The sequence below is a fragment of the Ambystoma mexicanum genome, chromosome 3q (genome assembly GCF_040938575.1).
Source record: "Ambystoma mexicanum isolate Mex_15411 chromosome 3q, UKY_AmexF1_1, whole genome shotgun sequence".
NCBI lineage: Eukaryota > Metazoa > Chordata > Amphibia > Caudata > Ambystomatidae > Ambystoma > Ambystoma mexicanum.
In genome coordinates, this window is record NC_090926.1 from 1067704352 (window position 1) to 1067731991 (window position 27640).

Genomic DNA, 27640 nt, shown 5'->3' on the forward strand with positions numbered 1-27640 from the left:
CTATCTACAGGCGAGTGGTAGGGCAATAGAAAAACTGGGTGGGAGGAGAAACAGACTAAAAAGAGAGCGGGTCTAAGAGGGGTTCTTAAATGCTTTCACCTGTGAAGCCAGCTCCTGGGGAAAAGACAGTCACACACAGTCAGGTGAACGCTGGAGCCAATGAAAGGGAGGGGGTGGGAAATCAGAACAAGCAATATAAAAAGGGAGTGGAAGGAGTGCAAAGTGTGGGCTGAAGGGTTGCAGTCAGGTGTTGTGGAGGTGTGCCGAGAGACCAGGCGGATGGTGGAGTGCCGAAGTGTTGGAGTACAGTACAAGTGAGGTTTTGATTGTGAGCAAGCGAGTGGTACCAGTGTGAGGAGGGTGTGTATGTATAAGGGGAGTGAGAAGAAGAGAAAAATAGAGGGAGATGTTTAGAGCGAATTAGAGAGTGAAAGTGAGTGTGTGCTTGTTAGGATGGGTTAGGGAGTGGAAGTAGTGGTCCAGGCAGAGTGAAACAGAAGGAACAAGTAGTTAGAAGAGCTGCTAAGCAGAGAGTGGTAAGATTAGGCTATAAAGGCATATATATATATATGGGATTGTTTTTAGAAGAGTGGAGAATAGGGGAAGAGGGGCAGAGTGGACAGGGGAGAGCAGCGTGGAAAAGGGGAGAGCAGCGTGTGGGAAGGAGAAGAAAGTAGATGAGAATAGAGAGAGAGGAAAGAAGAGCAGAGTGTGCAGAAATCAAATGACAGAAGAGGAGAGGGGAGGGGACAGGAAGAAGACCTGAAGGTGTGAGACAAGGTGAAGAGGGGAAAGGGCGAGAGAGTAGAATAGAGGGAGTAGCAAGATCAGGGGGAGGAGAGAAAGGGAGCGACTGAACCAGTGTGTCATATTGGCAAATTAAAAACATTTTCCTCTTGTGAAATCTGCGGAAATGTTAGGTCAGGGCACCCCTAGTAAGTGCCTGGAGCGAGCCAGATCGAGAAGGATTTTGCCTTCAGGCACTCGCCGACAACTGCATTAAAGTGTAGGTGTTTAGGGACTCCTGGGTTAGGGATGCAGGATGTCCAAGGGAGACGAGAGAATGACAAGCCTTAAAAAGTTAAGATGGTGTGTCTGCCCAGATTCTTGTACCCATTCCAAATGCTCCTGATTCGATGAAAGAGTTTCAACATGCTGCCAACAAGCCCTTGCGTTAATAAAACACCCTTGAAACATTTGTTGTGTGGGAAATTGAGGCCATCTGTGACAAAAGTCTGCTAAAGGAAGAAACATTCGATGCTCAACCCCTTTTCTTACCAAGTAACCTGCAAAAGAGAAAATGGACAAGCCAAAATATTCTCAAAATGAAACATAAACCACACCGAAATAAGTCCACTCAAAGCGGACCTCCCCCAAAAAAAGATGCATAGGTGAGCTTTTTAAAATAACTTTTATTGGTCAAATACAAAATAAAGTACGCTGTGTCAACAAACATACATTATATACACAAATAAATTAACATCACCTCCAACTGGAGCGTGAACACCTGACCCGAACACACAGAACAAACATCACAGACTGGAAAAGTACAATAATTTATTAATAAATATGGGTTAATATTAAATGAACTTTGCTTGAACAAGCCAACGTATGACACCACTGTTGGATAGATTTCAATTTGAAAGGTCAACCAAATATCACATGGATATCATTTATATTTATGTTTGGTGCACAATATTTACAAATTCGCCACATTTTCATTAAATACTTTCCATTTCAGACTTAGCTTCCTCTACAAAAACAATTTCAGGACATAAAAGAAAAGCCTAACTGGACTCCCATACTCAAACCACCTCCGCTCTGTGTGAATGTAGCCAAAAGGTAATTGCTGGTGGGTGTCCATTAGCTGCCAAGGCAGACCTTTTCTAAACATTTTAAGTGGTCAGAACATATCACTAATTCTCCAAATTTGGCAAAAAGTTATGAAACACACAGACTGTATTGAAGCCATCTTCGACAACACATCAGCAAGAAACATACAACAAGCAATCACAACTGCACACACCACTTGGTTTTGCATGTGGGACACAACCTTACAGGGATGCCCTAGTGTACAAAGTACTCTTATGTACAAAGTATAAAGGGTGAGGAACAATACAACATCTAGAAAAACACAGAATTCAGGGCCTTGTTCATAAAACATGAACAGCACTGTGTACATAATCTTCTATTTCTCAATATCACAACAGGATGTATGTTTGCCGGACTGTCGGGGGGGGGGGGGGGCTTATAGATACAGGAAAATAATTTGCCTTGCACGCCTGAACCTAGCATTTGAAAGGATTCAATGATTGGCTAGATTCTCTTCCATGAATTTCTGTGAAAGCAACAATCAGACTTCACTGGTTCGTCTCAGCTGGATAATTTCCTAGAAGTGCGTTTCAGTAAACAATATGTATATTGTAAAAAAAAAAACACCTGGGTGTGCTAATTTACTCTTCCTTTCAGTTTAGGAGGGGAGTCCAAAGGACAGCAGTTCCAACAATCTACATTACTATTTACTATAGAAAAAACGAGCCCAGAGTCAAATGTGTCATGTCAAAAGGGAAAGCTTGCCAGGAGTTCAGGGCATACGGACAAAATGCATTGAGTGCAGGCAATTCCATAAATGTCAGTAGTACAGTGTCAGAAACGCAAGTAGTGCTACACAGCAGCACAGACAGTACACACATTCTTTCAGGGGCATTGTGTCAGCAAAGCAGTGACAAGAATGCACTGATAGCAGGACTGACAGTGCTACACATGGCAGAAACACTGTGGCAGGAGACTAGGCAGTGCCACGCATCTGTCTGCTTCATGAAGTGGCAAGATTCCTTCAACAAGGCCAGAATCCAAATCCTTTAGACTGTTGAGGAGGGTGTTGACCTGGTCTGGGATCACACACCATTGCAGCCATTGACTGGCAGAAGGATGTATGGTGTATTTATAGTGGTTTGTAGAACCTAACATACAAATCCGTGCTAACATGCATGACTATTCTGCAACTACTCACCATTAAATTACCTCGTGCAGTGAGCAGTGGTTTCTGAGAACTTTAAAACAAAGGACATGTACACTATTGCACACAAACAAAAACAGAGTAAAAATGTGCACCATCGATGGGGCAGACATAGTAAGACCGAGTTAAAATGCTAAACGAGAAGGGACTTCAGTGTTGAAGATAACAGCATGAAAGCAGATACTGATAATTAAAACAGGCCTCTGAACACAGATGCCCGAGCACAGTATCATCCTGGGCCCAGGGCTGATTAACAATTATGACAGAAAAGTTACCCATCTCTATGAAGATGATGGTTGCAGCAAACCCCTCAAGCGAAGAGCGGCCCAGTGCATGTTAGGGGTATGTCCAGTATTGGTGAGGAGCCCCATTACATTACGATACTGTCCGTACTACCCATGATGGAAAGGTGGTGCCAACACAAGGCTGAGAAATTCTCAGCACAGAGCTTGTGAACAACGCTAGTACTGGCATGGAACAGTGCACCAACCAAAAGGCTGTCAGTATGGACCCTGTTGGAAAGGTGCATCCAAAGCAAGGCTGAGACAAAATTCCCATACAATCTTTGGCACCATCAAAACAGACTGAGATAAAGGAGATGCCCTAGTGCAAGGATAAGACGAGGTGCAACTACAAAGCTTGGGGCTTATAGCAATACTGAGATTAAAGAGTGCACTTCACAAAAAATCTGGAACAGAATTTCAGTACAAAGATTGGCAAAGTGCAATTACTGGCTAAGATTGAACAATGTGCCGAACACAAAGCTTGAACAGTGTCAATACAAGGCAAAGGTGAGTGGTCCGCAATGGATAACATGGAAGCAAGACCCTAACCCAAGGCTGACACAAAGTTTCATCTTACGAGATTAGAGTTGGCAAATCCAGAAATGGAAGATTGATCACAACACAAAATACAGATACATTGTCAGTATACAAGAGTGGAACATAGTGTCACTACTGAAGGATGAAAGAGTGAGATGAACAAGGATGAGTCACAGTGCTGGGAATGGATGAAATGGAAGAGTTGCCTGTGGAGATGCCCGACATCATCCCAAAACATTACTGAGGTAGTGAGTGGTTGCTAGGATATCCTAGGTACATGTGGTACCTCTGTGCACGGAGGCCTATATGCTTCCCCAACCAATGAGTAAATTAAAGTGTAGCTCAAGACCTACACATTGCTTCAGACATGCACGTTTCTGTGGCGCATTTAGAAGTCAAAGGAAATTGAGACAAGTGTTAGCCTAAGCAGGCGGATTAATAAGATTGCCACCACTATACATTGTTGACAGATTCCATAGAGCCTACATGTGCAGACTACAATGAAAGTCAGCACATAGAAGCTTCCAGAACTATTGATGCTCTATGGGTGGCACAACAATTGGACAGGTCTCCGATGGGGGTTCGGTCTAACCGGACATGGCTATGCTCAGATTGAGTTTAAAAATGTGCGACATTCCCCTAACACCAGACAGGAGGAACCATGTCTATATATTGTGGCACAAAGTCAGAACTGCTTGTGCCATAGTGTTTGAACTAAGCAGATGTGAGTGACCCAACACAAGGCTAACACGCAATACACATACCGAGATAGAAGCGCATCCCCAATATACAGCTGTGGTTTATACGGAATTAAATGGCCCTGAGATGTCTGAAACATGATGTCAGTAGTGGTTGAGCTGGAAGAAAGCCTCTAACAAGAATGGGGCATGATATCAATAGAGGGTGAGTAGGAGGGGCATCCCTAATGCAAGGCCCAAGCGGGATACACTTGTTGGTGAGATGGAAGCATGCCCCTCATGCAAGGGTGGTGTGTGTCGATACACAAGACTAGGCCACAGTGTTTGTGCTAGAGATAAAGAGGGCCCCTAACACAAGACTAGAACACAGTAGAAATAGTTTCTAGGATGTAAGATGGACACCAGCACAGGTGGAAGGTGTCAGTAGTGAAAGGTGAATTGCTTAAGTAACAACAATTTGTTACACTGCATCCCATGCAGTCGTAGCACAAAGTCAGGAAGAAAAAAGCAAAACAAATGCCCAATTAGTAAACAAAATACAATTTCAAGGACTAGGTTTGATATGTAGTTTTGGCGAGTCTATAGTGCATCCCTAGTGAAATGAAGTGACCCTTCGACAGCCAAAATGTTCTTCAGGACGGTTTGACTAAAGTGACATCTGCTCTGGGACTGGTGGTCAAAGAATAACGTTTAAATAAGGCTAAGGAGTAGGCCAGTGTGCTGTTCGGCCCCTGAATTGATGATGTGCGTTGAAGCCCTTAGGAGAAGTAATCAGTTGATGTCATAATATTAAAAAATAAAAGAGGAAAATGATATCTACCCTGAGAGCTTTAGATGCTTGTTGACGCGGGTCATAGGCGTCCTAGAAAACAAAAAGCCTAGCAGAAGGGCAGACTGATATTTCCTGTGGCCTAAACATTATTAGCAGGCTCTCCACACAGGACCTGCTCCTCACCCAAATGATTAGACAAATAGAGAGCACAATCCTCTTATTAATGGAAACTCACTGAGAACTGTTATGCCTTTAACAGGCAACACAATGCCTGAATCCCAAACTGTATGAAAAGCCTGAATTGGGGAGGAAAACGCCAGTCGTATAGGTACCTCAACCAAATTCCCATGACCAAAGGTCTCTTGCACATTTTCCTGAAGAACCAGGAGGCTATGCTTTTTGGACTGAGGTTAAGGATGAGTAACCAGACCACCCTGCATAATCAACAGTTACCCTCTCACCAAAAAGGTAGACTGGAGGAACTAGCGATAAGAGAAAACGGACAGAGGAACCAGACTGGTTTGACCAATAAGTGATCACCAGAACTAGACTGAAAAGTTGGATAATTCAGAACTATCCTCGGGGCGGGGGGAGAGGGACATGGATAAACCATATGGGAGTAGTTTCTCCCAAGGACGGAGGGTTGCATTGCTGAGCTAGAGAACGCTTCCTTATTTAAAAATGCATAATTGGCATGTCATGACAATGTTCACTCAAGGATGCACCCAACACCCCTAAATCAGAAACTTTCCAGATGCAGATCTTGGTCGTGGATGATGGGATGCGTGAATAGACTAAAGGTATTCCCTACATTTATGCTGATGACTCCTGCAACATCAGACAACACTAGGAAGCTACTCTGTGCTAAGCCCCCTTTGCAAAGCTAGATGGGAAAACTTGCCTGAGTGCAATTTGACACATTATGGTAGTCATGTTGTCTTGGAAAAACACTTGCTTTGTTGAGTGGATTGGCGAAACCCCAAAAGAATGCCTTCAACTCTAGCACGCTCATCTGCTACATGCAACCTCGAACAATCTATGAATTGTTAAGTGAACAGCCAGAAAATGTTTTCTGGATTGAAGGCACAGGATAGTCAGTCAGTTATTCAGATACAGGAACCCATTAATGTTTGGAATTCTGATCGAAGAGGCCAATGTGAATAAAGAAACACATTTGAGTGAGATTGCACAGTTTCATTCACTGGTTAGGGGCATAGCTATCCTGCTGCCTGCTTTTTCCATGCTCGCATCCTCAAACCCCAAATAAGGCACACAATCAGTCTTACAGACACAGAAAAACTGATGTTGGTTTGTAAAAATGGCTAAACGCTTGGGAAGGAGTGTCACATCTTTATTTTGTTATGCTCCACAAGGGACGAAAAAGAAAGAGTCCCAAAGAATCTTTCTCCAGGTGGATGACTCGGAGCATATCAAGTCTGCGTACATGTAGACCAATATACCCACTGGAAGATGAAAAGTCCACAGGATGAAAAGCAGATAGGAGATATGACAGTACACAGATCTTCTCAAACTAAAGCGAGTGATACAAGTCCTCAATCATTTTAAGGGGAGGAGCAGATTGAGACTTTTGCAATATCACGGCAGCATTCATGAGCAGATCAAGCTATACAACAATGCTTGTCCCAATGAGACGTTTGACTTTAAGAACTGTGGCGGGCGCTCCCATGTCAAACATGATAGTCTGTCCACTTAACGTCCAGGATCTCCATCACACCAATGACTCACATGAAGGGTCCTTGCTGTTTTTTTCTTCATTACTAAATGTGGTTCAATTTTCCACGCTGATTAAGGGTCCAAAAGAGTGGGATTCGAAGCCAAACGTAGCTAAGAAGTAGAAATGAGTCCTGGATGTCAAAGAGTATGCAGTAAGGCTGCAAAGGTAAGTGCTGGAGCAATAAAGCCACGAGAGATGCAAGAACACCAGCCGAGGCAGGAGAAACGGGCTCCAATGGAGGTGAAAACACAGTAGGCTAAACAGAACCAGTAGGAAAATGAAGAGGATATAAGGGTGTGAGAACGTGGACTCTGCTGCAACTGCTGTCCAAGCTACCCTCAGAGGCAGTTACTGCACTGTGGTTGCTAGCCAACCTAATAGGGCGGAGCTGATGGAGAAAGGCTAAATCTAAGATCTGTTCCAAAAACAAATGTTTTGTGAGGTAACCCCCTGTAAAGAAGACTCAGACATGTATTCTGGGAGCTGCTCTTGAGGCTGCTGCAAAAGACCAAAACAGTTAAAAGCATAGTCTTGTACACACTCAAAATCTCTACTAGCTCAGAACCGTCAACGCAGTTGTTGACTGAGGCCACTGAGTTAACCCAACGAATATTGGCACACAAGGATGCCAATAAAACCCCCATTCAAAGGAAACCTCAGTATTACACCTAGATCTGTCAGCAAGAATGGTCATCAGTCCATGAACAGGAAGCCTCGGGGTCGCCACTGGTAGAACAGTTGTCACACAAAAAAGATCTGTGACAAGTGGGATCGGAAGAAAGAGATTGTATGCACCACAATGACTTCAAAAGCCTTCTCACCTTTTGCGAAGTTTGTGTACACATAGGGTGGATTTGGGCAGAAGTCTCTTACCACAGCCAGCTTCAATCAGAAAACAAGCCATGATAAATTAACAAGAGTGGCACTTGCACAGTGGTTTAGGCACAGACACTACGCAGACAGCATGCAGAACCCAACAGGAAAATTGTGGGAGACAAGACTAATATGTGGAAACCCCCAGGTTACATTGCATAGACAGTAGTAAGGCCATGGCAGAAAAAAAAAGAATCGGTAGAAAAAGGCTTGCTAGCTCGGCTAATGACCAGTTCCACAGGCCCAGGCAGAGGAGCTAGTGGGTAAACAGAGACTTTTGATGTGGTAGATTCAGGCAAGGCTGCACACAAGTCCTGGTATATACTTATTTAAATTGTTTTTTGCAAAATATAGTCCAGTCTCATTCCTTGATGGGGCAGATATTTATGAGCAAGTTGGAAAGGAATGTAGCTCTGCTATGATCTGAGTCCTGCACAAACATCCCATCCAATGAAGGGACACCAGTAGCTGATGAAGCCTGCTATTGAACTTACTCTGCATCTATTCGACGCATCAATTCATGAGAGGCTGCACATGGAAAGGGAAAGAACCAAGTGAAGTAGGAAGTACCACATCTTCCCAATGGGGATACAGTTTCAGCAGCATTTTATAGGTCTAAAAGGGCAACAACACAGTGACATCAGCATGAGGAACATTTCACTTCACAGTGCTGCACATACGGACACGCACTGACAGACCAACACGTACACACACACACACACACACACACACACACACACAGATATGCACCAAAAAGCACCAACATCACGACCAAGAGAAAGGAAGTCATTCGAATAAGCCACTTTTGGTACGACTTTAAAAAAAGAAATTAGGATCTTTTTGTTATACGTTTTTACAAATCGTCTACAGTAACTATTTATAAAAAAAACCATAAACTAGAAACCTCTAGATTTGTTTGCATCTTCACAAGAAGTTTGGCTTTTGCCCTCAAATTATAGCAATATTTCTATAAATACATCTGGTATATCCGTGGTGAAAAAGAGCCTCACATCAAAACAGCATTCCATACGAGATACACAGTGGGAAATGCTCGCCTCCCTCAATGGGTAGGCAGCAGTAATACAAGAGGGGCATGCAAACTCTGAACACTAGGCTGTCCTCAGAACATGCCACTCTCAACCTCAGATAACAGAGGGGCATGTCAACGATCATGCAAAACCAGAATGTGAGCTGCCCAAAAAGCGATATTGGATGGGCGTGCCATCCTACATCATGATCTCAAAGGTTGAAGGTGGCTTGTTCTGAAGGTTTCATAGGCTGACATGGTAGGTCTCTCTGGCTTCACAGATAGAGGATGCCCTGTGCTACCATCAGAACAGGATGGCATGTCCTACTGTTATTGATGGACAATGGTGGCACATCATGCTGCTCCTTCGGGATATAGGGATAGGTTTATCCCGCATCACAGATGGGATATTCCAGTACAGCTTGCACCCCATCACTATTGCCACACAGGGATGGCCCTTCCAGCCCGATACCAGAGATATGCCATCCATCCACAGTAATGCAAGTCCAACATTCTACGTCCATTCCAAAAAAAACATCCAACTCATTCAATGGTACTAGATGCACACTTTCCTAACCAACCCAACTGCCAACCTGAATACTTAAGCATGACTGATGCCTCATCTCCCTACACCATCCATCTGGGTGAACAAAGGGTACTATGCAACACCACTGAATATTGGAGCATAAATCCCCCAAATCGTATCTGGCGTGGCATGGGACCGACTCACCTCCTGTGTACTACGCTTCATCAGGTGAGTTTTGCCCCAGGCAGGTGTATTCAACAGATAAAGCGTATACCAGTTCAGCATACTATATTAATACACGTATTCATATATTAATTTGTAATATGACTTACTGTCAGCATTGCATCAACACGTAGCGGTGTAATCCTACTGCACACTTGTTAATATTGATATGTGAAGCGTATATACACCCAGCTTTCAAGTCTAATTTAGGCTATACAGATTTCATTAAATACAAAACTCATTTCTGCCCACTGAACTTTAATGAGGAATTTGCAGTTGTAACGTTATGTTGGCAGTTCAGAAGTCTATGCACTGCATCCCCTCCAATATAAAGCGGTTTTAGGAATTGCAGAGCTCAGGGTAAACATTCTGCCTTTTTCAATGTTATTCCCGTGTTCCCTTCCCCTGCAAACGCCTTTTACCTTAAAACATTTTGTTAATTTATAAAGACATATTAAGTCACAAACAGGTAGTGTAATGAACGATCACACCATAAATAACTTGAACGATACCTTACATACAGAACTTTGAATGAATTGCTACAATAAGCATCTCTCCCATATTAACTACAGTTATCTCCTAGTCAATTCCATTTAAATAAAAGTCCTCCGTTTTTTCTCATATTAGGCATAGTTGTCCTAACTCAATGTATTACATTGTTAATTTCCACAGAGCCAAAACCCTGCTCTAATCCCAGATTATATCATTAATCCACCAATTCCTTTATTAGTGACCTACCTCCTCACGAGCCACTCCCAATTAGGTTTTTCAACCTCCTCTTACATTAGATACATCCACTCCTTCTCCTATCATTAGGCAAAGCCCTTTCTCTCCTCAGTCCCTCAGTTAGAGTTGATAACATCCTCACACAAAGTACCTCACTCCTACCCCCAGGTCACTCACATTAGGCACAAGCTTCCCACGTGCCTCGTTCGCATTAGCACAGATTTCCCCTTTTTCCTGCTGCACACCACAGGCTGATCTCAAGGATAACAGGAAGGACCAGTTCCTCGCACGGTTGCCGAAGCTAAAGCTAGAGTCTGCAGCAGGACATGTTGACACTGCGCCCAGGGTTGTGTATAGGCCTGTACCTGCGCAGGACAGCCTGGCTGAAGAACAAACAGATTCTGCCAGAGGTGCAACAAAATGTTCAAACTTTACCATTTGATGGGGGTTCTCCCTTTTCCATCACAGTACGGAAGACCAATTGACAAAAGCACATGGCTGCCATGCACATGTCGGAGGTGTACGCCAGTGAAAAGCTATAGGCACAGACTTTGCTCTTAGAAGACGAGCGTGCAGATCTTTCGGTGTGCCATTTCCTCTAACTTTGTAGGCCTCTACAATCGCTGTAACCAAGCAACTGGCAATTCTAGCCTTAAATGCAGCTTTTCCCGCTGGAGCCCCTCCAATACTTACCAAAGATGTTCAGCCTTCCCTGTCATTTTACTCCTTTCCTGGTAGAACTTCACATTTCCTCCCTCCCTACTAGTCCCCATTAAGTTTCGACCTGTGTCAAAGTTGTAGACCCCACTGCTGGCAGGTTCGACTCTGTACATAACCCTTCTGTTGTAGATTGCCTGTATCTCTAGTCCAGCATTTTTTCCATGGGAGCCACATTGTGGGGTTTCTCCCATATTATTCTAGTCTCAGCAAGAACATCCTGCTTGGAGTGGGATGCCGGTTGTCTGGCTTCCTGGTCAATACCTCAACCAGCATCTCAGTCTCCATCGAGGGTGATTCTGGTATTTGTAATTACAGGTATTCCATTATGGAATGGAATTATGGAATACCCATCATGGAAAAAAGTGATAATTTGTGGCGTTTTCTTCCTCTCCTTATCCTCACTTGTCACTGTGGGTTTTGATGGCCAGGAGGATTCGGACGCAGAGAGCCCTGTTGGCACGGGGGATTGGAGCAGGGTCACCTTAATTCTGGGGAGACAGTGGCTGTACACTACCTGATGGGCTTGGTGTGTCTGCAGGAGGCAAAACGCCAATAATGAGGTCCTCAAAGAAGAGCCTATCGGGTCTGGTTAGGAATTGTTAAAATATGTCCAGAGGGACAGGATATAAGAGTAAACTTGTGAACAATGACAAAATGCAGAAAGCCAAGCATACAATACCATGCTTTGCTGATGAAATATCTGAAATACCTTGGAAATGAGAATATGACATTGACCCCCACCCTACACACGATTTAGAGACCTTAGTCCTCCATGATAAAACAAGCATTGACAAATACAATGGGTCTGGGTTTTTACTTCAAATCTGAAGCTTTAGATCATGCAGAGACCTGCAGCATCGCATACAATATAGGAAAACGAAAATTACACATAAAAGAATGCCAAGTGTGTCGACTAGGAAAGCCAAACAGGTCTGAAGAGGTTCACATCGACATGTGGTTACTCAATGACACTGTGCACCTAATCCCTCTCCAGTTAGACATATGGGTGGTCTCACAGCAACCATTCTGTTCTCAAAAGTACCCTTTTGTTCTATAGTTCTTTGTGAAACTAAATCTGGAAAGCACCGCCTGAGTCACTGCAAAACAGTAAACTCTATCCCAGTTTAGCAGCTGTCCACGCTTGATGAAAATGTAACCATCATCCTGCATTAGATGCAACATCTAGCTAGTGCAGTAGATCGGTTCAACTTGTGAAGCTGTCGATTTTTGTGGTTTTGGCTCTTGATGGCGGTGTGGGAGTAAGTACATCAAATAATGGAGCCAAGCCAGTTATTTTACCATTTGCCAGTTGCAAACCATCAAAACAAATTTGTAACGTGCTACAATACAGCATAGGCACACTTTACACATTTTCAGTCTTTCAGGCAAGAACAGTACGGACGCCCAATGAAGTTGTGTTGACAGGTCTCTGGATTGATGAGTTAACACAACATGTATCAGGCATTCATTTAGATCTAGAGGACTTTGTTCACGTTATAAATAGCACTCCCTTTGGAGAAAGAGATAATAAAGAACAGAACGTGTCCTACAGGTTGCTTTGCTGTTCAATATGGTCTACTTCAAACAAAAAAAGATGAGGCAGCGATTGCTCTGCTAAGAATCCCTTTTTATGCAGAACCCAATTGACACCCAATGAATTTACTAATATACAGGGAGCTATAAAAACAGCTAAAACCGACAGGAGAAACCAAGAGCATTTATGAAAGTGCAATACAGTAGCTCAGAATATTTTCTCAAATATAACGGAGGGATGAGGTTTAGCAAGACCAAGCCAGTGACATTAACCTACAGATGGACACAATCTTCTAACATTATTTTAAATGTAGGAGTTTACTGCTAAAGAGTCAATTGGAAAAGGTCTTCAAAATTGATAACTGTAATTAAGCACAACCACTGATAATTGACCTAGGCGGTTTCCAACTCATTGTCTTTCAGCCTGCTGTACCAGTACTGAATGGAGAAAAAAAACATGCACACCAGGCATGGCCCCACCCTCAAAGTGGAGGCACAGGCAAACTGCTAGGTCAGATTTCTGTACAAGACAAGACACAACCCCAGACAAGGTTACACCCACATTGGGTGGTGTTAGTGAGGTGCAGAGGTTAGGACTCTAGGCACAGCAGGTTCAGGACCAGATCTGGGCATACATTCTATATCTATAGGCCATTTTTGCAAATGCTTATTTGCCTACAGATAGCTTTACGGTCGACATCCTGAAGGCTCACCTAAAATACTTTCCTATGATGTAATTTCCTATTATTTATTTTGAGCAAAGACCACATGGTATGTTCTTTTTAAACCCTGACCGCCCCCTCTGCTAGTATTTCACAGAGAACACAGAAGTAGAAGGAAGTCTGGCCCTGGCAGAAAAGCGACGAGTTACAATAAGGCAGACCATGCATTGCAAGGTACAGTAACCAGTGAAGGTCACAAAAAACGGATATAAAAAAAGACCACATGTCCTGGAGAGCCTGGATGCCACAGAGCATACATAATCAGGGAGTAGGTGCGGAATTCAAAGTCAGATAGTCATCACAAGTAAGCAAAATAGCCTAATATAGAGGCTACCAAACAAAAGTAACGAAAAGAAAGTACAATCCAACTTTTGCTTGAAAGCCAATCACCAAGACAAAAAAAAAAAAGACGAGAGTTAAACAGTCATTAGGATTAGCTCAAAAGAAAGAATGAGAAAAACCAACGAAAAAGTTAACTGAACAGGTATCCACAGTCACTTCCTGAATACTGTAATACAAATAATATATGGAGACTGCAGAATCGATTCAACAAAGTACCACTTGTATTGTATTGTATTTAAATTTACTGAGTGCAAGCCAAGGCCCGGGGGCATCTGGGTGCTAAGGATATTCTAAACTATGACTGCTTCATTGGACAAAAGTTGTCCTATTTGAATGCTAAAATATTAAGAGACAAAAAAACTGGTTTGGACTGGCAGATCTAGACTAAGCTTAGGAACAAATTTGGCAGTAAGAAAAGGAAACCTTTTTTTAGAGACTATGCACCCCGGAACCAATGAAGCTGGCAAGGATACAAGACATATGACAACATCTATGGACTCCATTAGTAATCTGATCGAAGCATTGTGGAAATGTTGGAAGAGTTTGAGGATACAGACCGGAATTCCTAGATACATGCTACGTCCACTATCAAATGCACATGCTTGAAGAGAACATAAGATTTGTTTTGGCAATCCCAGCTGATAGAAACTGGCTTTAGTGAAAATATTAACCTGCGACTTCAGGGGCAGATCCATCTAGCAGTATGCCTAAATATCGAATTATCAGAGAATAGAGCTGTTCCCCTTTCTTGCTCGTCATATATGGAGCCCTCATAGAATAACCAGACTACAGAAAATAACCACTTTAAACTTACTAGCATGCCACTTAAGAACGTTGACCTCATCCAATCATTCACGGTGCTAAAAAGAAAAATCAAATAGTCTCACGTAAATGGTCATTAGATCAAAATCGAGTTTTCGGTTGTATATTGTCTGGATAGGTTCAAAACAGTCTAAAGGAAAGCCAGAGGTAAATATTAAACAAGACAGAAATAATCCAGAGACACCACTGTCAAGTGCAACAGGCTAAGAAAAACAAGGAAGCAGGGAAGGAAGCCTCTTGTGTAGTCTTAAGGAGCAGAGCCTGTCCAACATCACAGATAAAAATGCCATGTTCATTAGCATCAACTACAGACAAAGTGTGGAGTAAAATGATGGTGTTTACATCCCTAGGTCGCTCACAAGTACATACTCCACACTTCTTCCTAGGCGGAATCCATCCTACCACATTTCTCTATCGTCTGAAATGATTGTCCTGGGAATTATCTTCCTTGACAGACGGGACCTCCCGTGACAAGGATTTTCTTAGCACAAGCACCTGCCTTTCTACCATCTGTATCTTGTGGTACAAAGCACTGCTTTATTCACATACCTTTGACTTCAGTTGTGTAGATTATAGGCTAGGCAAGGATGCGTGAGCGGTCGTCTCCTCAATAGGACGGACGGATAGTCACCTCTGTGAAGGAATTACTGTTGTGAGTACTTTTTGAATGCCCAGGAGGTTTTTAAAAGGAGCAAAGGTGAGGCCATTAGCTTTCAACCATTTTTGTCCTAAAGAGGAAGGCATTTCCTGCTACCTAGCTCTTTAGTGGGAAATGTTCTCAGCAACAAACCATTGTTTTTAGTAAAGCAGATACAGAACCTATTGTGGATTAAGCTTCAGATAGGCAGCAGAACAACCCATCACTCAACAAATGAGATGCCCATGTCTTTCTTTGAGCATTTTGATATTGAAGTCAACCTAAATCCCCAGTCTTCCATGGTGTAGAATGGAGGCGCGAGGTCAATTAACTCTTCACATTTGTATTAGACATCAGTGTTAATCCTCAAACGTCAAGGCCTGAAAAAAGGATTTCAGTGACCAAAGATTGTGCCAAATAGAACTAAAGAAAATACAGGACCCCCCGCCCCCAATCTGGGCATCATCCAGAATGGGGAGGTTTCAATCAGAAAAGGCTACCTATAAAAGAACAATATCCTAAATAACTCTAAAACAGAATGTCAGTAGAATATGATTATATTTTACCATTGCACTCTTACTTCTAACTCCATGGGTGTGTACTCCATTGCAACCGAGGTAGGCTTGCGCTCAAAACACTTTATAAATGCTTGTAAGACTCCCTTCACATGACTGTGATAAGGAATCTGAAGATGGTCTTTGGGGGCAGAGTTTAGGGCCTCTAAGCCTGTGATTTAATTGATTAGTAAGTCAGAGTTCCTATGCAAGTTGTATTCCTCTAACCACTTTAGTCAGAGGGTAAAGGGCTCAGAAAGTGGTGGACAGGCTGCCAAAGGTTTGCACTTTTTTCCTCCGTTTAAAAACAGTACAGAAGATTTCCAGCTTGATTAAATGACATCATTCAAAGGATATATTTCATTGAAATAGTTAATGCTGGAGAAATGCATGAATCACAGACTGCAGTAAATGCACACATTTGACATTAATCAGAGAGAACCAAGAGGAATAGCTATTGAGCAATACAGTAATTCCTCCTATTTTTCTTTTTAGCTTTCTTTCCTCCGGTCTTTCTTTTCTTCCTTTATTAAAAAGAATACATCAATTTGAAGACAACACCAACCTCTACTTAAGAATTAATGCTGCAAATTACATCTCACCTAAAAGTGAAAATGCCAAGAACAATTACATCCTCCTAAGAAACCCCTTGAATCATAGGCAGGCTGAATCTGGACGACAGAAATGAAACTATGGATTTCGACACAAACTCGTCCTGCAGGGAAAATCAATCTCAGTTTTATCAGGGCTCTGAACTCTCCTTCAACATCTATGTCACCAATATAGCAGACAGCAGCACAGAATCGGATCTCACTTCTGCAAAATCAAGAGCCAATTCTATCCACCACAGCTCCCCGAAAGCCATTCACCACATCACAGCCAATCTAATCGCGAGACATTTCCTACCAAAGCATCCTAGTCTTCGGTGAACTACACTGGGTTCCCCTACTGACCAGCATCCTATTCAAGATAGTCTGCATCATGTGCAAGACAGACAACCAACACTCCAGCGGAATCCAACACATCTCCAGAGCAGAAACCAAGAACTACAAGAAACTCAATTATCTTCTTATACAGAGTCTGTATTACCCTACCAAACCCAGCCAGATTTCCCCCCTCTCTTCTACCCTGAGAGGAACTGAAAGCACTACTTTTAAAAAAATGGCACCTGGCTGTATACTGAACTCCACATCACCCGATCTAGCATTTTCCGAACCCACCAAAATAAAACATGTATTCTTTCACGGCAGGTCAGTAAGTCTGCAGATAGCCATGACAAGGCCACTGTAGTTTTCTTTTTTTTTTTTTTTTGCAAAAAGTAATAATGAGTCAGTAGTCCATAACCAGACCACCAGAGGGAAAATCTACCGCTTAATGTGCTTCTGGAGCACAGAGGATTATTTACTCCCTTCCTTACCCACCTGGTTAATTTCTCCTTTCGGGATAATCTCATCCCTGAAGCAATCAAGGCATTTACGGTCACCACTCTTCTTTAAAAAAAACCTGGAAGTTACCCTAAAGGTCCAGGTAACCTCAGACCTATCACGAACTGTAATTTCCTCCTAAAAATACTTGATAAAGTTGTAACACTGCAGCTCCAATCCTTTGTGGAAGCCAACAATGTCCTTCATAACAGGCAATTCAGCTTCAGACCGGCACACAGGATGGAATCTGCCTTGGTCGATCTCCAAACACACTCGGTACCATCAAAAAGGGAAAGGGCCTCCTGCTCTTGGTCGGGCTGTCCACAGCCTTAAACTTGCTCAACCATAACCGCATCTTGAACACACTTGGACTCATAGGAAATTGCTCCAAGGAAGCCATTGAATGGATTCAATCTTTACGGTCCCACTCCGTGTCCAGAATTCATTGGGGGGCGGGGGGAGACACTTTCACCTCGAGCCACCATTCAGTGTGGTGTGCTCCAGGGAGCCTGTTTGTCCACAGTGTTTTTGTAACCTGTACATAAGACCCCTCGTACGCTCCTTGAGGAATCGGGTATAATATTTTACAAACTACGAGGATGACACGCAGCTAGTCCTGTAAATCATCAGGAACTATGCACAAGATTCATCCAAACTCCTCCACACCTACAATTTAATAGGGTCATGGCTGTCTTAGAATTGGAAGTGCCTCAATGGAGGAAATGTTTCTGATCTTCGGCTCTTGACAGGCACAATTCAAATTGAACCCAGACTATAATAGCTTCACAATGATCACCAGCACAATTCCAGTTCAGAGCAAACTAAAAACTTTGTGCACTCTTTGTATCTTCCTTGAATGCCGACGCATACATCAATCAGATCAGCAGAAGTTGCAATTACTACCTCCGGCTGCTAAAAAATTATTGCCTTGCCTCACTGAAAGGAATTGTGCCACTATTGTCGGTTGGATTATTGCAATGCCCTGCTGATGGGGGCATATACCACCTGCCTATGAAAATGCCAAGTCATTCCAAATGATGCCGTATGGGTTATTGAGAACATTCTGAGGAAGGAGCAGATCTCAAAGTATAGGCGGGCTCTCCATTGGCTGCCAGTGTGGGACATAAATTTCAAAGTTTTGAGACCGCCCTGCTCTATTTAAAGTCCTTAGTCTCCCTCTACTCACCGGCCAGATCATTATGCTCCTCCAACCTGGCACTATCCTGGTTTTAAACACCTCAATGGCTTAGGAAGATCCTTCCCAGTCTGCGCTGCAAAATTTTGCAACGCTACCCCACTTAAAATCCAAGAGTTTTCCGTAGGATACTAAAAACCCATCTCTTTAAGTAAACTGATTTTCCAATTAATTATTGTGCCACCTTAGGATCTTTAACTGTCCTGTTTCTATGTGTTTGTCCTAGAGTGTAACTGTGCGGCCTGATGCCCACGGGCTGCCGGCGGGTTAGAAATAAATAAAAATCAGACTACCATACTCCGATACTTGGGGGAAAAAAAGTACTTTTTGGCCCATTTCATACTCGGACATGAACCTTTGTAAAGTATGCCAATTACTGGCCCCGTTCATAACTTAATTACAGAATGTTGACAGGAAACCAGGCACACGTGAACATGGAGTGGAAGAGACTTTAATCACTTGACTCTGCAAAGAGGCTAATTTGTAGCAGAAAACTGACACTAAGTGTTTGCTCTTCAAACGTTAAAGATTTCAAACATCACTTTACGAGGAGGCCCCCGGAGAAAGTGCACAACACTTACCCAGGACACTTCATTGCAACAAGTGCATCTGTCTATCAGACATCCAAGCCGGACTGTAGGAGGAGGAAACAATAACTAAAACCTACGGCCCATTGCCCGCGCAGGACAAATGGATGCTATTGAGAGAGATGCTTTATTTCAGGATTTTATGTCAAGATAGGCGGCTTCATATTATGCATTGTTCTTCAACATGGAGGACAGGCCATGCCCTGTAGATGACCAATGAGGATGGATCCGCCCCCATATAAGTCCTTTACTCCAATCCCAACTCCTCTTTCTTAGCTGCTGATGCCATAAGATAAGTCACTCCTAGTTGTGCCTTTGTTGCTAGTCAGTAGTTGGCCTTTGATACATTGTAGTTGAGTGTATTACTTAGATGGTGGTGCGGTCTTTCAGTTTAGAACGTTTTTTCCTTTCATGTTACGTTTTTTCAGCTACATTATATTGTGTGGTGATATTGTTTTGTGAGACCGCCGCTTTATATTTAGCGGTATAGTTCACACGCGGTGAGCTCTGCCTCAAACTGAGTTTTGTTGCACTTCAGGACCGGCACGCGTGGGCCTTTACTTGTATGTGCATTCCCTCTGGGAATACTCAAAGCCGGCGACACGCCCATCCTGAGCCGACGCGCGCAAGCCTGTCAGAAGCTTTTGCTTCAGGCCCTGCGCGCGTGGATGAGTTTTCTGTTTGTTTACTTACTCATCTCCTCCGGGGAATTTCGACGCCGGAGAGTCGACCACGCTGAAGGCGTGCTGCAGCCTGCTCGGCCTCAGGCTTTGCCTGGTGTTTGTTGCAAGGTTTTTCCCTTGTGTGCTGTTGGATACCACACCCTGCTAGGGTGAGCAGCTTTTGAGGTACGCCTGGTCTGTGTTTTTCCTCTGTTACAGCAAATGTGTAGGCCATGTATAAACATATTAACCCTACCCTTTAGGGGCTTCTGTTCGACAGTGAAATACAAAGAAATACACGCACAGTTTATGTATTTTGTTCTGTATTTCCCTTCCCACATTGGGTGCTTGTGCGGTCATCGCGGTTAGAGGGTCGGAGACGCCCTCTTTGGCGGATGCCATCACTCAGGTTAGGCCTTCCAAAAAGGTGAGAGTTTGGGGGAGGAAGTTTTTAGACATAAGGGCGCCTTCCTTTCCTAACCAGCCATCAGTGGCTGAAGTGAAACAGTTATTATTAGACACTGCTTTGCCAGACCACAATTCTACACTAGCCTCAGCATTTGATTAATTAAAATAAATATCTGACTTTCACCCTTCCCATGAAGTAGTTTCTTCTGTACAATATCAAGCTCCCCGTAAGTGCACTAAGAAGTCCAAACATGCAATGGACAACTCAGTCCGTCCACTACCCCTACTCATATCTCCTCCCCGGGAAGGAGTCAGAAGCGTAAGTTGGAGGGCTCCCAACAGTCCCAGTCTGTTTTCCCTTGGTCTGGTAGCTCACAGCTTCCTGATAGTGCTCCAGCAGTCCCCATTTCATCTACAGATAGTTCAGAAGACTCCGACTTGCCTCCAAAAAGACGCAAGAGAAAGCTAGACTGCGTCCTTCCTTCCAAAAGGGCCAGTTCTTGATGTTTATGGGGTTTCATTCCTCGATCCAGCAGAATGGCACACCTTGGATGCAGCGTCATACTTCTTGAATCATTGGGTCAGACGCCCCTTGCCTAAGGAGGACAGAAACACGTTAAGTTCTGAGTGCCCCAGGCCGGTGGTTCCAGATAAGGAGGCCCTCACTCCAGAAATCGACTAGTCCATGGTATCCTTTTTGTCCCAGAAAGGGAACGACCCCAAGAAGGGGGAAGATAAGGCCTGGAGGAGTTGTCAGGACAAGTTGTTGGATGTGATGGGTCTGGTGACAGATTTTTTAACTAGTAGTGGAGGCAGCACTTTCCATCTTCCCTATTGATGTGCAGGTCCTGCTGGGCTTGATTCACAGAACAGTTTGCCTGCTCGGTAAAGCTAATGCTTCCATCTCTAGAGAGCGGCGTAAGTCCCTCATGCGGCTTGATCCCAAGTTAGTAGAAATGGCAGAAAGGGAGGCGGGTCCTACGGGCCAAGGCAATTTGTTTGGTGACAGATTTAAGGCTCTTTCTGCCTATGTTCACACTTTCACGGCGTTAGACAAGGCTCGAGCCAATATTAAGGTCTTTGCCCCTAAGGTTTTTGATAGGGCTGGAAGAGGTAGAGCCCGCTCCTCTGGCTGCTTCTCCCAAGGCTCTACCCGTCCCCGGCAATACTCATCAAGAGCGGCGCACAATTTCTCCTCTGCTCGAGGAGCACAACCTCAGTTTTACCCCAAAGGAGTTTCCATTAGGGAAGACGTGCCAGCAGGGGTGCTGGTGGATCGAGAGCAGCTCCAGGTAAAGCCACATGTGTTAACGGTTTCTTCCCACAAAGGTTTAGGGGGCAGGCTGACCAAATTTCTTCCTCAGTGGGAGGCTCTCACCCCAGACCCCTGGGTGTTGCAGACGGTCAAGGTGTTTCGAATAGAGTTCTATTCCCCATTCCCCCTTGTCAGCTTTCCTTGCCTTTTCCCATGTGTTCGACAAGGTCAAGCAGGATTTGATAGATGCGGAGGTCAGAGACCTCATTTTCAAAGGGGCGGTGGTCCCAGCGTCCCTCACAGCCTCTTAGTTTCTGAGCACGATATTTCTGGTTCCAAAGCATGAGGAGGGTTTTCGCCCAGTCATAAACTTGTGAGCCCTAAACTCATTTGTAGTCTATCATCACTTCAAAATGGAAGGGATTCATCTACTCCGGGACACCCTTCTACCGGCGGATTGGATGGTCAAGATAGACCTCAAGTACGCGTACTTGGTGGTCCCTGTGGTTTTTCCTCCCTACCAGGAGTTTCTTCAGTTCCAGTGGGGGTTTAACACTTGGCAATTTTCCTCACTTCCGTTTGGCCTTTCGTCAGCCCACTGGTGTTTCACCAAGTTAATGAAGCTGGTGATGGCTCACTTCAGGTCCAAAGGGATTCAGATAATAATTTACCTAGACGATATGCTTCTGTTAGCTAAGAGCTCTCAGATTCTTCTGACTCATCTGGAGTTAACGGTGTCCCTTCTATAGACGTTGGGATTTGTTATAAATGTAAAGAAGTTTACCTGGCCTAAGCCCCGCCCACCTGGTGCCTTCCTGCTTCCCTCTCTTTTTCACCACTTAGCAAGCCACAGCCACCTTGTGCCTTCATGCTTGCCGCTCTTTTTCACCGCTTAGCAAGCCCGCCCACCTGGTGCCTTCCTGCTTCCCGCTCTTTTTCACCACTTAGCAAGCCACGCCTACCTGGTGCCTTCCTGCTTGCCGCTCTGTTTCCCTACTTAAGGAGCCCTCCAGCTTCTTTTCCTTTGCAGATGGGGAGCAGGTGCAAGTGGATCTAGGTCACCTGGCCTAAGCCCCGCCCACCTGGTACCTTCCTGTTTGCTACTCTTTTTCACCACTTAGCAAGCCCCGCCCACCTGGTGCCTTCCTTCACCATCACTGTCTTGTGGCCAATGCTGGATTTGAGTTTTATGGACTTAATTCATTCACGGTGCGTCACTCTTTCTCAACTCTCATGCTGGACTTCCTTTGCATCTTGTACTCATGGTGACCCTGAATCATGCTGTTCCCATCTTCATCTTGTATCCTGGCTTGCAACATTGTGTGTTACTACGGACTTCTGCAATTGTATTCGCTCTCCATGCTTGCTTCTCCACTCTTGTTGACTGCTTAATCTCTTTTCTCTCCTCCTTTCCCTTCTCCCTTTTCCTATCTCCTCCCCTTACTTTCTTCTATGCACTTACTCTATCAGAATTGTCCCTGGACCTAATATAATATCAACCTCGTCTGTTTCCTCCACCCTCCCATTACTGTTTTTTTCCTCCCCACCACCCATCCAGCACTATCTGAAATATCGTCAGGCCTAGTATGATAGTCGCTTGTTTTGTTCCTCCCCTCCCTTTCTGCACCCCTCTCCCTCACCTTTTGTTTTTCTTCGGCTCTACCAGAAATGTCGTCAGGCCGAGTACGATAGTTAATTTCACATCCTTACTGTTCATGGCCTGTAAGAATGTGGTTGTATTTTCCCTTGTTCCCTCCCTTGCCTTGAAGCGCTTTAAAACACATTCTGTATAGGCGCTATATAAATAAACTATCATATCATATCATATTGAAGCCTACGCAATGTATCCAATTTATGGGCTTCAATATAGATTCCAAGCTTTGCATCCTTCTCCTTCTGGACTTCAGGCTCTCCAAGATAAGGAAAGAAATCTGTCTCCTCCTCAGGAAAGGGAGGGACTCCCTCAGGGAGCTAGCAAGGGTTGTGGGGATGGTGTCAGCTTCCATCCAAGCTATCTTTATGGCCCCTCTCCACTACAGAGCATTGCAACGCCTCAAGGCCAAACATCTTCGCAAGAGTCTGTCTTACTCGCAGGTTAGTGGTTCTGTCCCCGAAGCCAGGTTGGAGCTCCTTTGGTGGCTCAGGCACACGGATGCCTGGAATGGCATGGCAATTTTTGGTCCCCCTCCGAAAGTGATTCTGGAGTCAGATGTCAGCAGAGCGGCTGGGGGGCCAGGATAGGACAGGTTTCCACAGACGGAAAGTGGTCCGCCTTAGACTAGCAACTACATATCAACTGTCTGGAGCGGTTAGCGGGCTCTTTTGCAGTCAAGAGCCTTCTCAAGGATCAGGGGAATGACTGTGTCCTCCTCCGGATGGACAATGTTTCGGCGGTTCCATACATCAATCATCTGGGGGAAACCAGGTCCAAGGCTTAGCAGATCTAGCAAGGGAATTTTGGCATTTCTGTCTGGATCGGGACATTGTGTTGAAAGCAGAGTATCTTCCGGGGTCAGCAACGCTGTCGCGGACTGGAACTCCAGGCATCTCCAGGACAGGAGCAACTGGATGTTAGACAGGGCTCTGTTTGCCAAGATCTTATCTCTTTGGGGTCCGATTATAGTGAATCTCTTTGCCTCGAGACTCAACTGCCAGGTTCCCCCATTCTACAGTTGGAGACCGGATCCCAGTGTGCTAGAAAGCAACGCTTTCCCCCAGGATGGGTTGGGTCACCTTTCGTATGCTTTACCTCCCTTTGCCATGATAGCCAGAGTCCTGGTTCAGGTGCGCAGGTAGGCGGCAACGCTAGTGTTAGTAACCCCTTTTTGGCCTTCTCAGTTGTGGTTGCCAGCCCTACTGGAATTAGCGGTGGATACTCCTCATCTTCTCCCTCTCCACCCGCGGCTTCTGTCGGACCCGACAGGTCTCCGTCACGAGCCGGTCGTTCAGGGACACCTTTCCCTTATGGCTTGGAAGATTTCAGCTCTTCCTGGTGCTTCCAGGGACATTTGCAGGACTCCATCTGTGTTATCAAGGACTCCTGGGCGGCCTCTACCAATTAGCCATGTTGTTATGCCTGGTTTCTATTAACATGGTTTCTGATAGAGCATTGGATGTGGACAATAAAATATTCACCCCTAAAGGGGTCACTTTCTTTATTTCTATGAGAACTAAGTGTTCAATTTCCTCCATTTCTCAACCAGAAGATTCTAAATGATGTGTGATTAAGTGTTTACAATGTTTTGAGTTGAAGACAGGCTCTTAGACCTCCTAACACCGCTCCGCTGCTAATTTCCTATAGGAAACCCCATAAGCCGGTGTCCCCTGCCACTTTAGCCAGATGGATTAAGTGGGTTATGCAGGAGGCGGGAATTGATAAGTCCTCCGTTGGTTCTCATTCAGTTAGGGGTGCTATGGCATCTAAGGACACTTTCCTGGGGGGTAGCCTGCAGCAAATGTTGAAATAGCTGATTGGTCAAGAGAATCAACAATCAAAACATTTTATCACAAGCGTATCGATCATATCGATCATGTTGCGATTAATGTGAGGGCTTTAAACTTGCATCATATGAAGCCTCCTGTCTTGACATAGAATGATTAATCCCCCTCACTAACGCAAAAGGGGGTTTAGATTCTATTAAAGACAAGGAGGTGTGTATTACCAAACCCACCTACCCTTTGTTCTTACATCTTTGGGGTGAGATGATCCGTTCAGGAGCATTTCGTCACAGTTACAAAGATGCAGCGAGGTTGAGATCCTTTGAACTTAGTTTGGATCCTGTCTCCACGCTACATCGTCTGGTCTTTGCAGTGGGCGTCTGATGCAAAACAGCTGCAGAAAGAGGACTTGGGATTGGAGTAAAGGACTTATATGGGGGTGGGTCCCTATTCATTGGTCATCTACAGGGCATGACCTGTCCTCCATGTTGGATTGTGGAGTCCCCATGCATTGACTTTGAACTTTGTTTTCAGTTCCGTTTTCAAACCTTTTTTGTTTGTAAAGGGTTTTCTTTGCTGCTGTGGTTGTCAGAAGTAAAGAATAATGCACAATATTTGCCTCCTTGTCTTTAATAGAATCTAAACCCCCTCTCATGTTAGCGAGGGACATTAATCGTTATGGTATGATAGATGTGAATAAAATGGGAGTTGCCATTCAGCCGATCATTTAACCATTCAATGTACGAGCTGGAGCTTTTAGCGCTTATACAAATAAGCACTAGATCTTCTGAACCCTTTTGTGAAACTCTGTGTCAAAGACTTTATAATTCTGGCATGAAACCGACAAAATGAATAATTGTAAAAGGGGTGAAGTTGTAATTCTCAAAATTTGACAAAATGTAGGGGCAGCAGGAAATAGGAGGGTCTGCCGCCTAATGACAATGTGTGACACCACACACACACACACCCCCTCCTCTTTCTGGCATATTATCTTTATCGCTATATTAAACACATGCCATGACCTCCCCATCTATAAAACGTAGTCTTTGGCTCAAACCCCACCCTCCACTGTCCATTTTAGGCAAAAATCTTCCCCTCTATCACACTTCCCCAAAAACGTTCATCTTCTATTTCTTATATTGGATCCATCCTCCGCCACTCACACATTAGGAAACAATCAGCACCACACATCAGAAACAGGCCACATCTCTCTCACATTAGGCACAGCTCATGATCTCATTTGGTTTGCTTTTACAAAAACAAATTATTTTCTCCTCCGATTCCCGTCCTTTTCACAGAATTGTCTCACCATATAGTGCCTCCATATTCTGCTGTACCAGGTCAGGCCCACAAAGTTGAGCAACTGTTTTTTTGATATTGAGCTAGGTTAGGTTGGTGTAACTGTGAGCAGTGCATTTACGGATTATATGGAATACACCATTCAATCAAATATAATCTGTATTAAACTGGCTATCCAGCATGTGAGATCTAACTGGCATCAATCATCCTTTGTAAAAGGTATTTGTCACCAATGTAAGAAAAACCTGTCAACAAAAGAAATCTTCCACGTAAAATAATTGTGAGATATCCCAAAAGATGCCTGCCATCAGTGCTTGAAATGAAAATTGAAACGTCCGTACATTTTCAGAATACCTTCGTCCCAGAGGGGCTGCTACAATTGCTGCACTGCTGCTGAGAAGGGTTAATGCTGTCTCGTTCAATTGCTGACAACATATGGCAATTCAACGTACTGTGTGTTCAAAATAAACCCTCTGATGTAGGACAAACCACAAGTCCTCCAAGAAGTTGGCAGTTGTTGAAGCAGCAGTATTAACTTGAGCTATGTCGAATGTTTTCCAAACGTGTTTCCATCTGAATTTCCTGTCCCCAGTCCAAAATGCTGGTGTCCCACGGGCGTTGCAACAGCAGACGAACCACCCATGTAGAAATGGACAATGCCACCACCCCAACCGGAGGTGACAGAGGATGAAGCAGGCCCCATCCATCTGCTCAAGAAGTGAACGCAGAGATGTCAACCCACCCATGTCCAAGCTGAAGGGAAGGGTTGCTGTTGTGCTTTGGGATTGTCAGGAATAGCCTTGTGCCCATATGCTCGCGCTGCACAAGACAACCCTGCATTGCACTTTCACTCGCTTACTACGACCTAGCGTCCGTTCTGGATTTCACAATTGTGATCACACTAGTAGTGGCCACTTTGCCAGGCAATAGAGGCCCAATGCTGGAGTTGATGGGTCCCCGTGCAGGAGCCACAGGGCTTCTAGCCACAGTCCTGGCAAAGTTCTGCAGTGCCTCATACTTTGACCGAAGCGCATCAAGTTCCAGTTTCATGTTCGCGTTTTCGGATGCCAGTTTCTCCACCTCTTGTTGCAGCTCTGCTTTCTGCTTTTCCAACAACTCCTTCTGCGTCACGCGTTTGACTCGGCAGCTGGCGGCATATCCGCGATTTTTCAAGGTGCGCCGCCGCTGCTTCAGCTGGATGATCTCTTCCTTGGACAGGCCGCGGAGGTGCTGGTTCAGCTCCCGCACAGACATGGTGACCAGCTCCTCGTCCGTCAGGCTGGTCCCATTCTCCCCAGGCTCCCGCTTCACCTGTAAAAAGAGGAAAATAATTACTAGGAACATAGTTTGCCAAAACAATGAAGCAAAACATTGTGCCACGATTACGCAGATGGGCCATTTTGGGAACTATGCAACAACATTTTCCAACACCCCATCTGTCACTTCAGAATTCACACCCATACAAGGTAGTTGGCTTCCATCTCCATAACGTTTAGTAGTTGCAGGGCCCTTGTGTAGGTTTAATACGTATGCACCTACTTTTAAGGTGCAGTGAACCGAAGGCAGAAAGCCCCCATATTTGAGACCAATGATATGAAGGTAAAAAACGGTAACATTTCAAAA

The 27640-nt window shown here is 44.4% G+C and overlaps 1 protein-coding gene across 3 annotated transcripts in view; it reads right to left on the reverse strand.

The window, feature by feature from the left end:
- Positions 1-1392: 1392 nt before the first annotated feature.
- The window catches only part of MAFG (MAF bZIP transcription factor G), a 317483-nt gene continuing 291235 nt past the window's right edge, over positions 1393-27640 (reverse strand). For all 3 annotated transcript variants that reach the window (XM_069655303.1, XM_069655306.1, XM_069655305.1), the window contains one exon: positions 1393-27328. In XM_069655303.1, the coding sequence (XP_069511404.1) occupies positions 26876-27328 (453 nt within the window). In that variant the 3' untranslated portion in view covers positions 1393-26875. The remainder of the gene's footprint in view (positions 27329-27640) is intronic.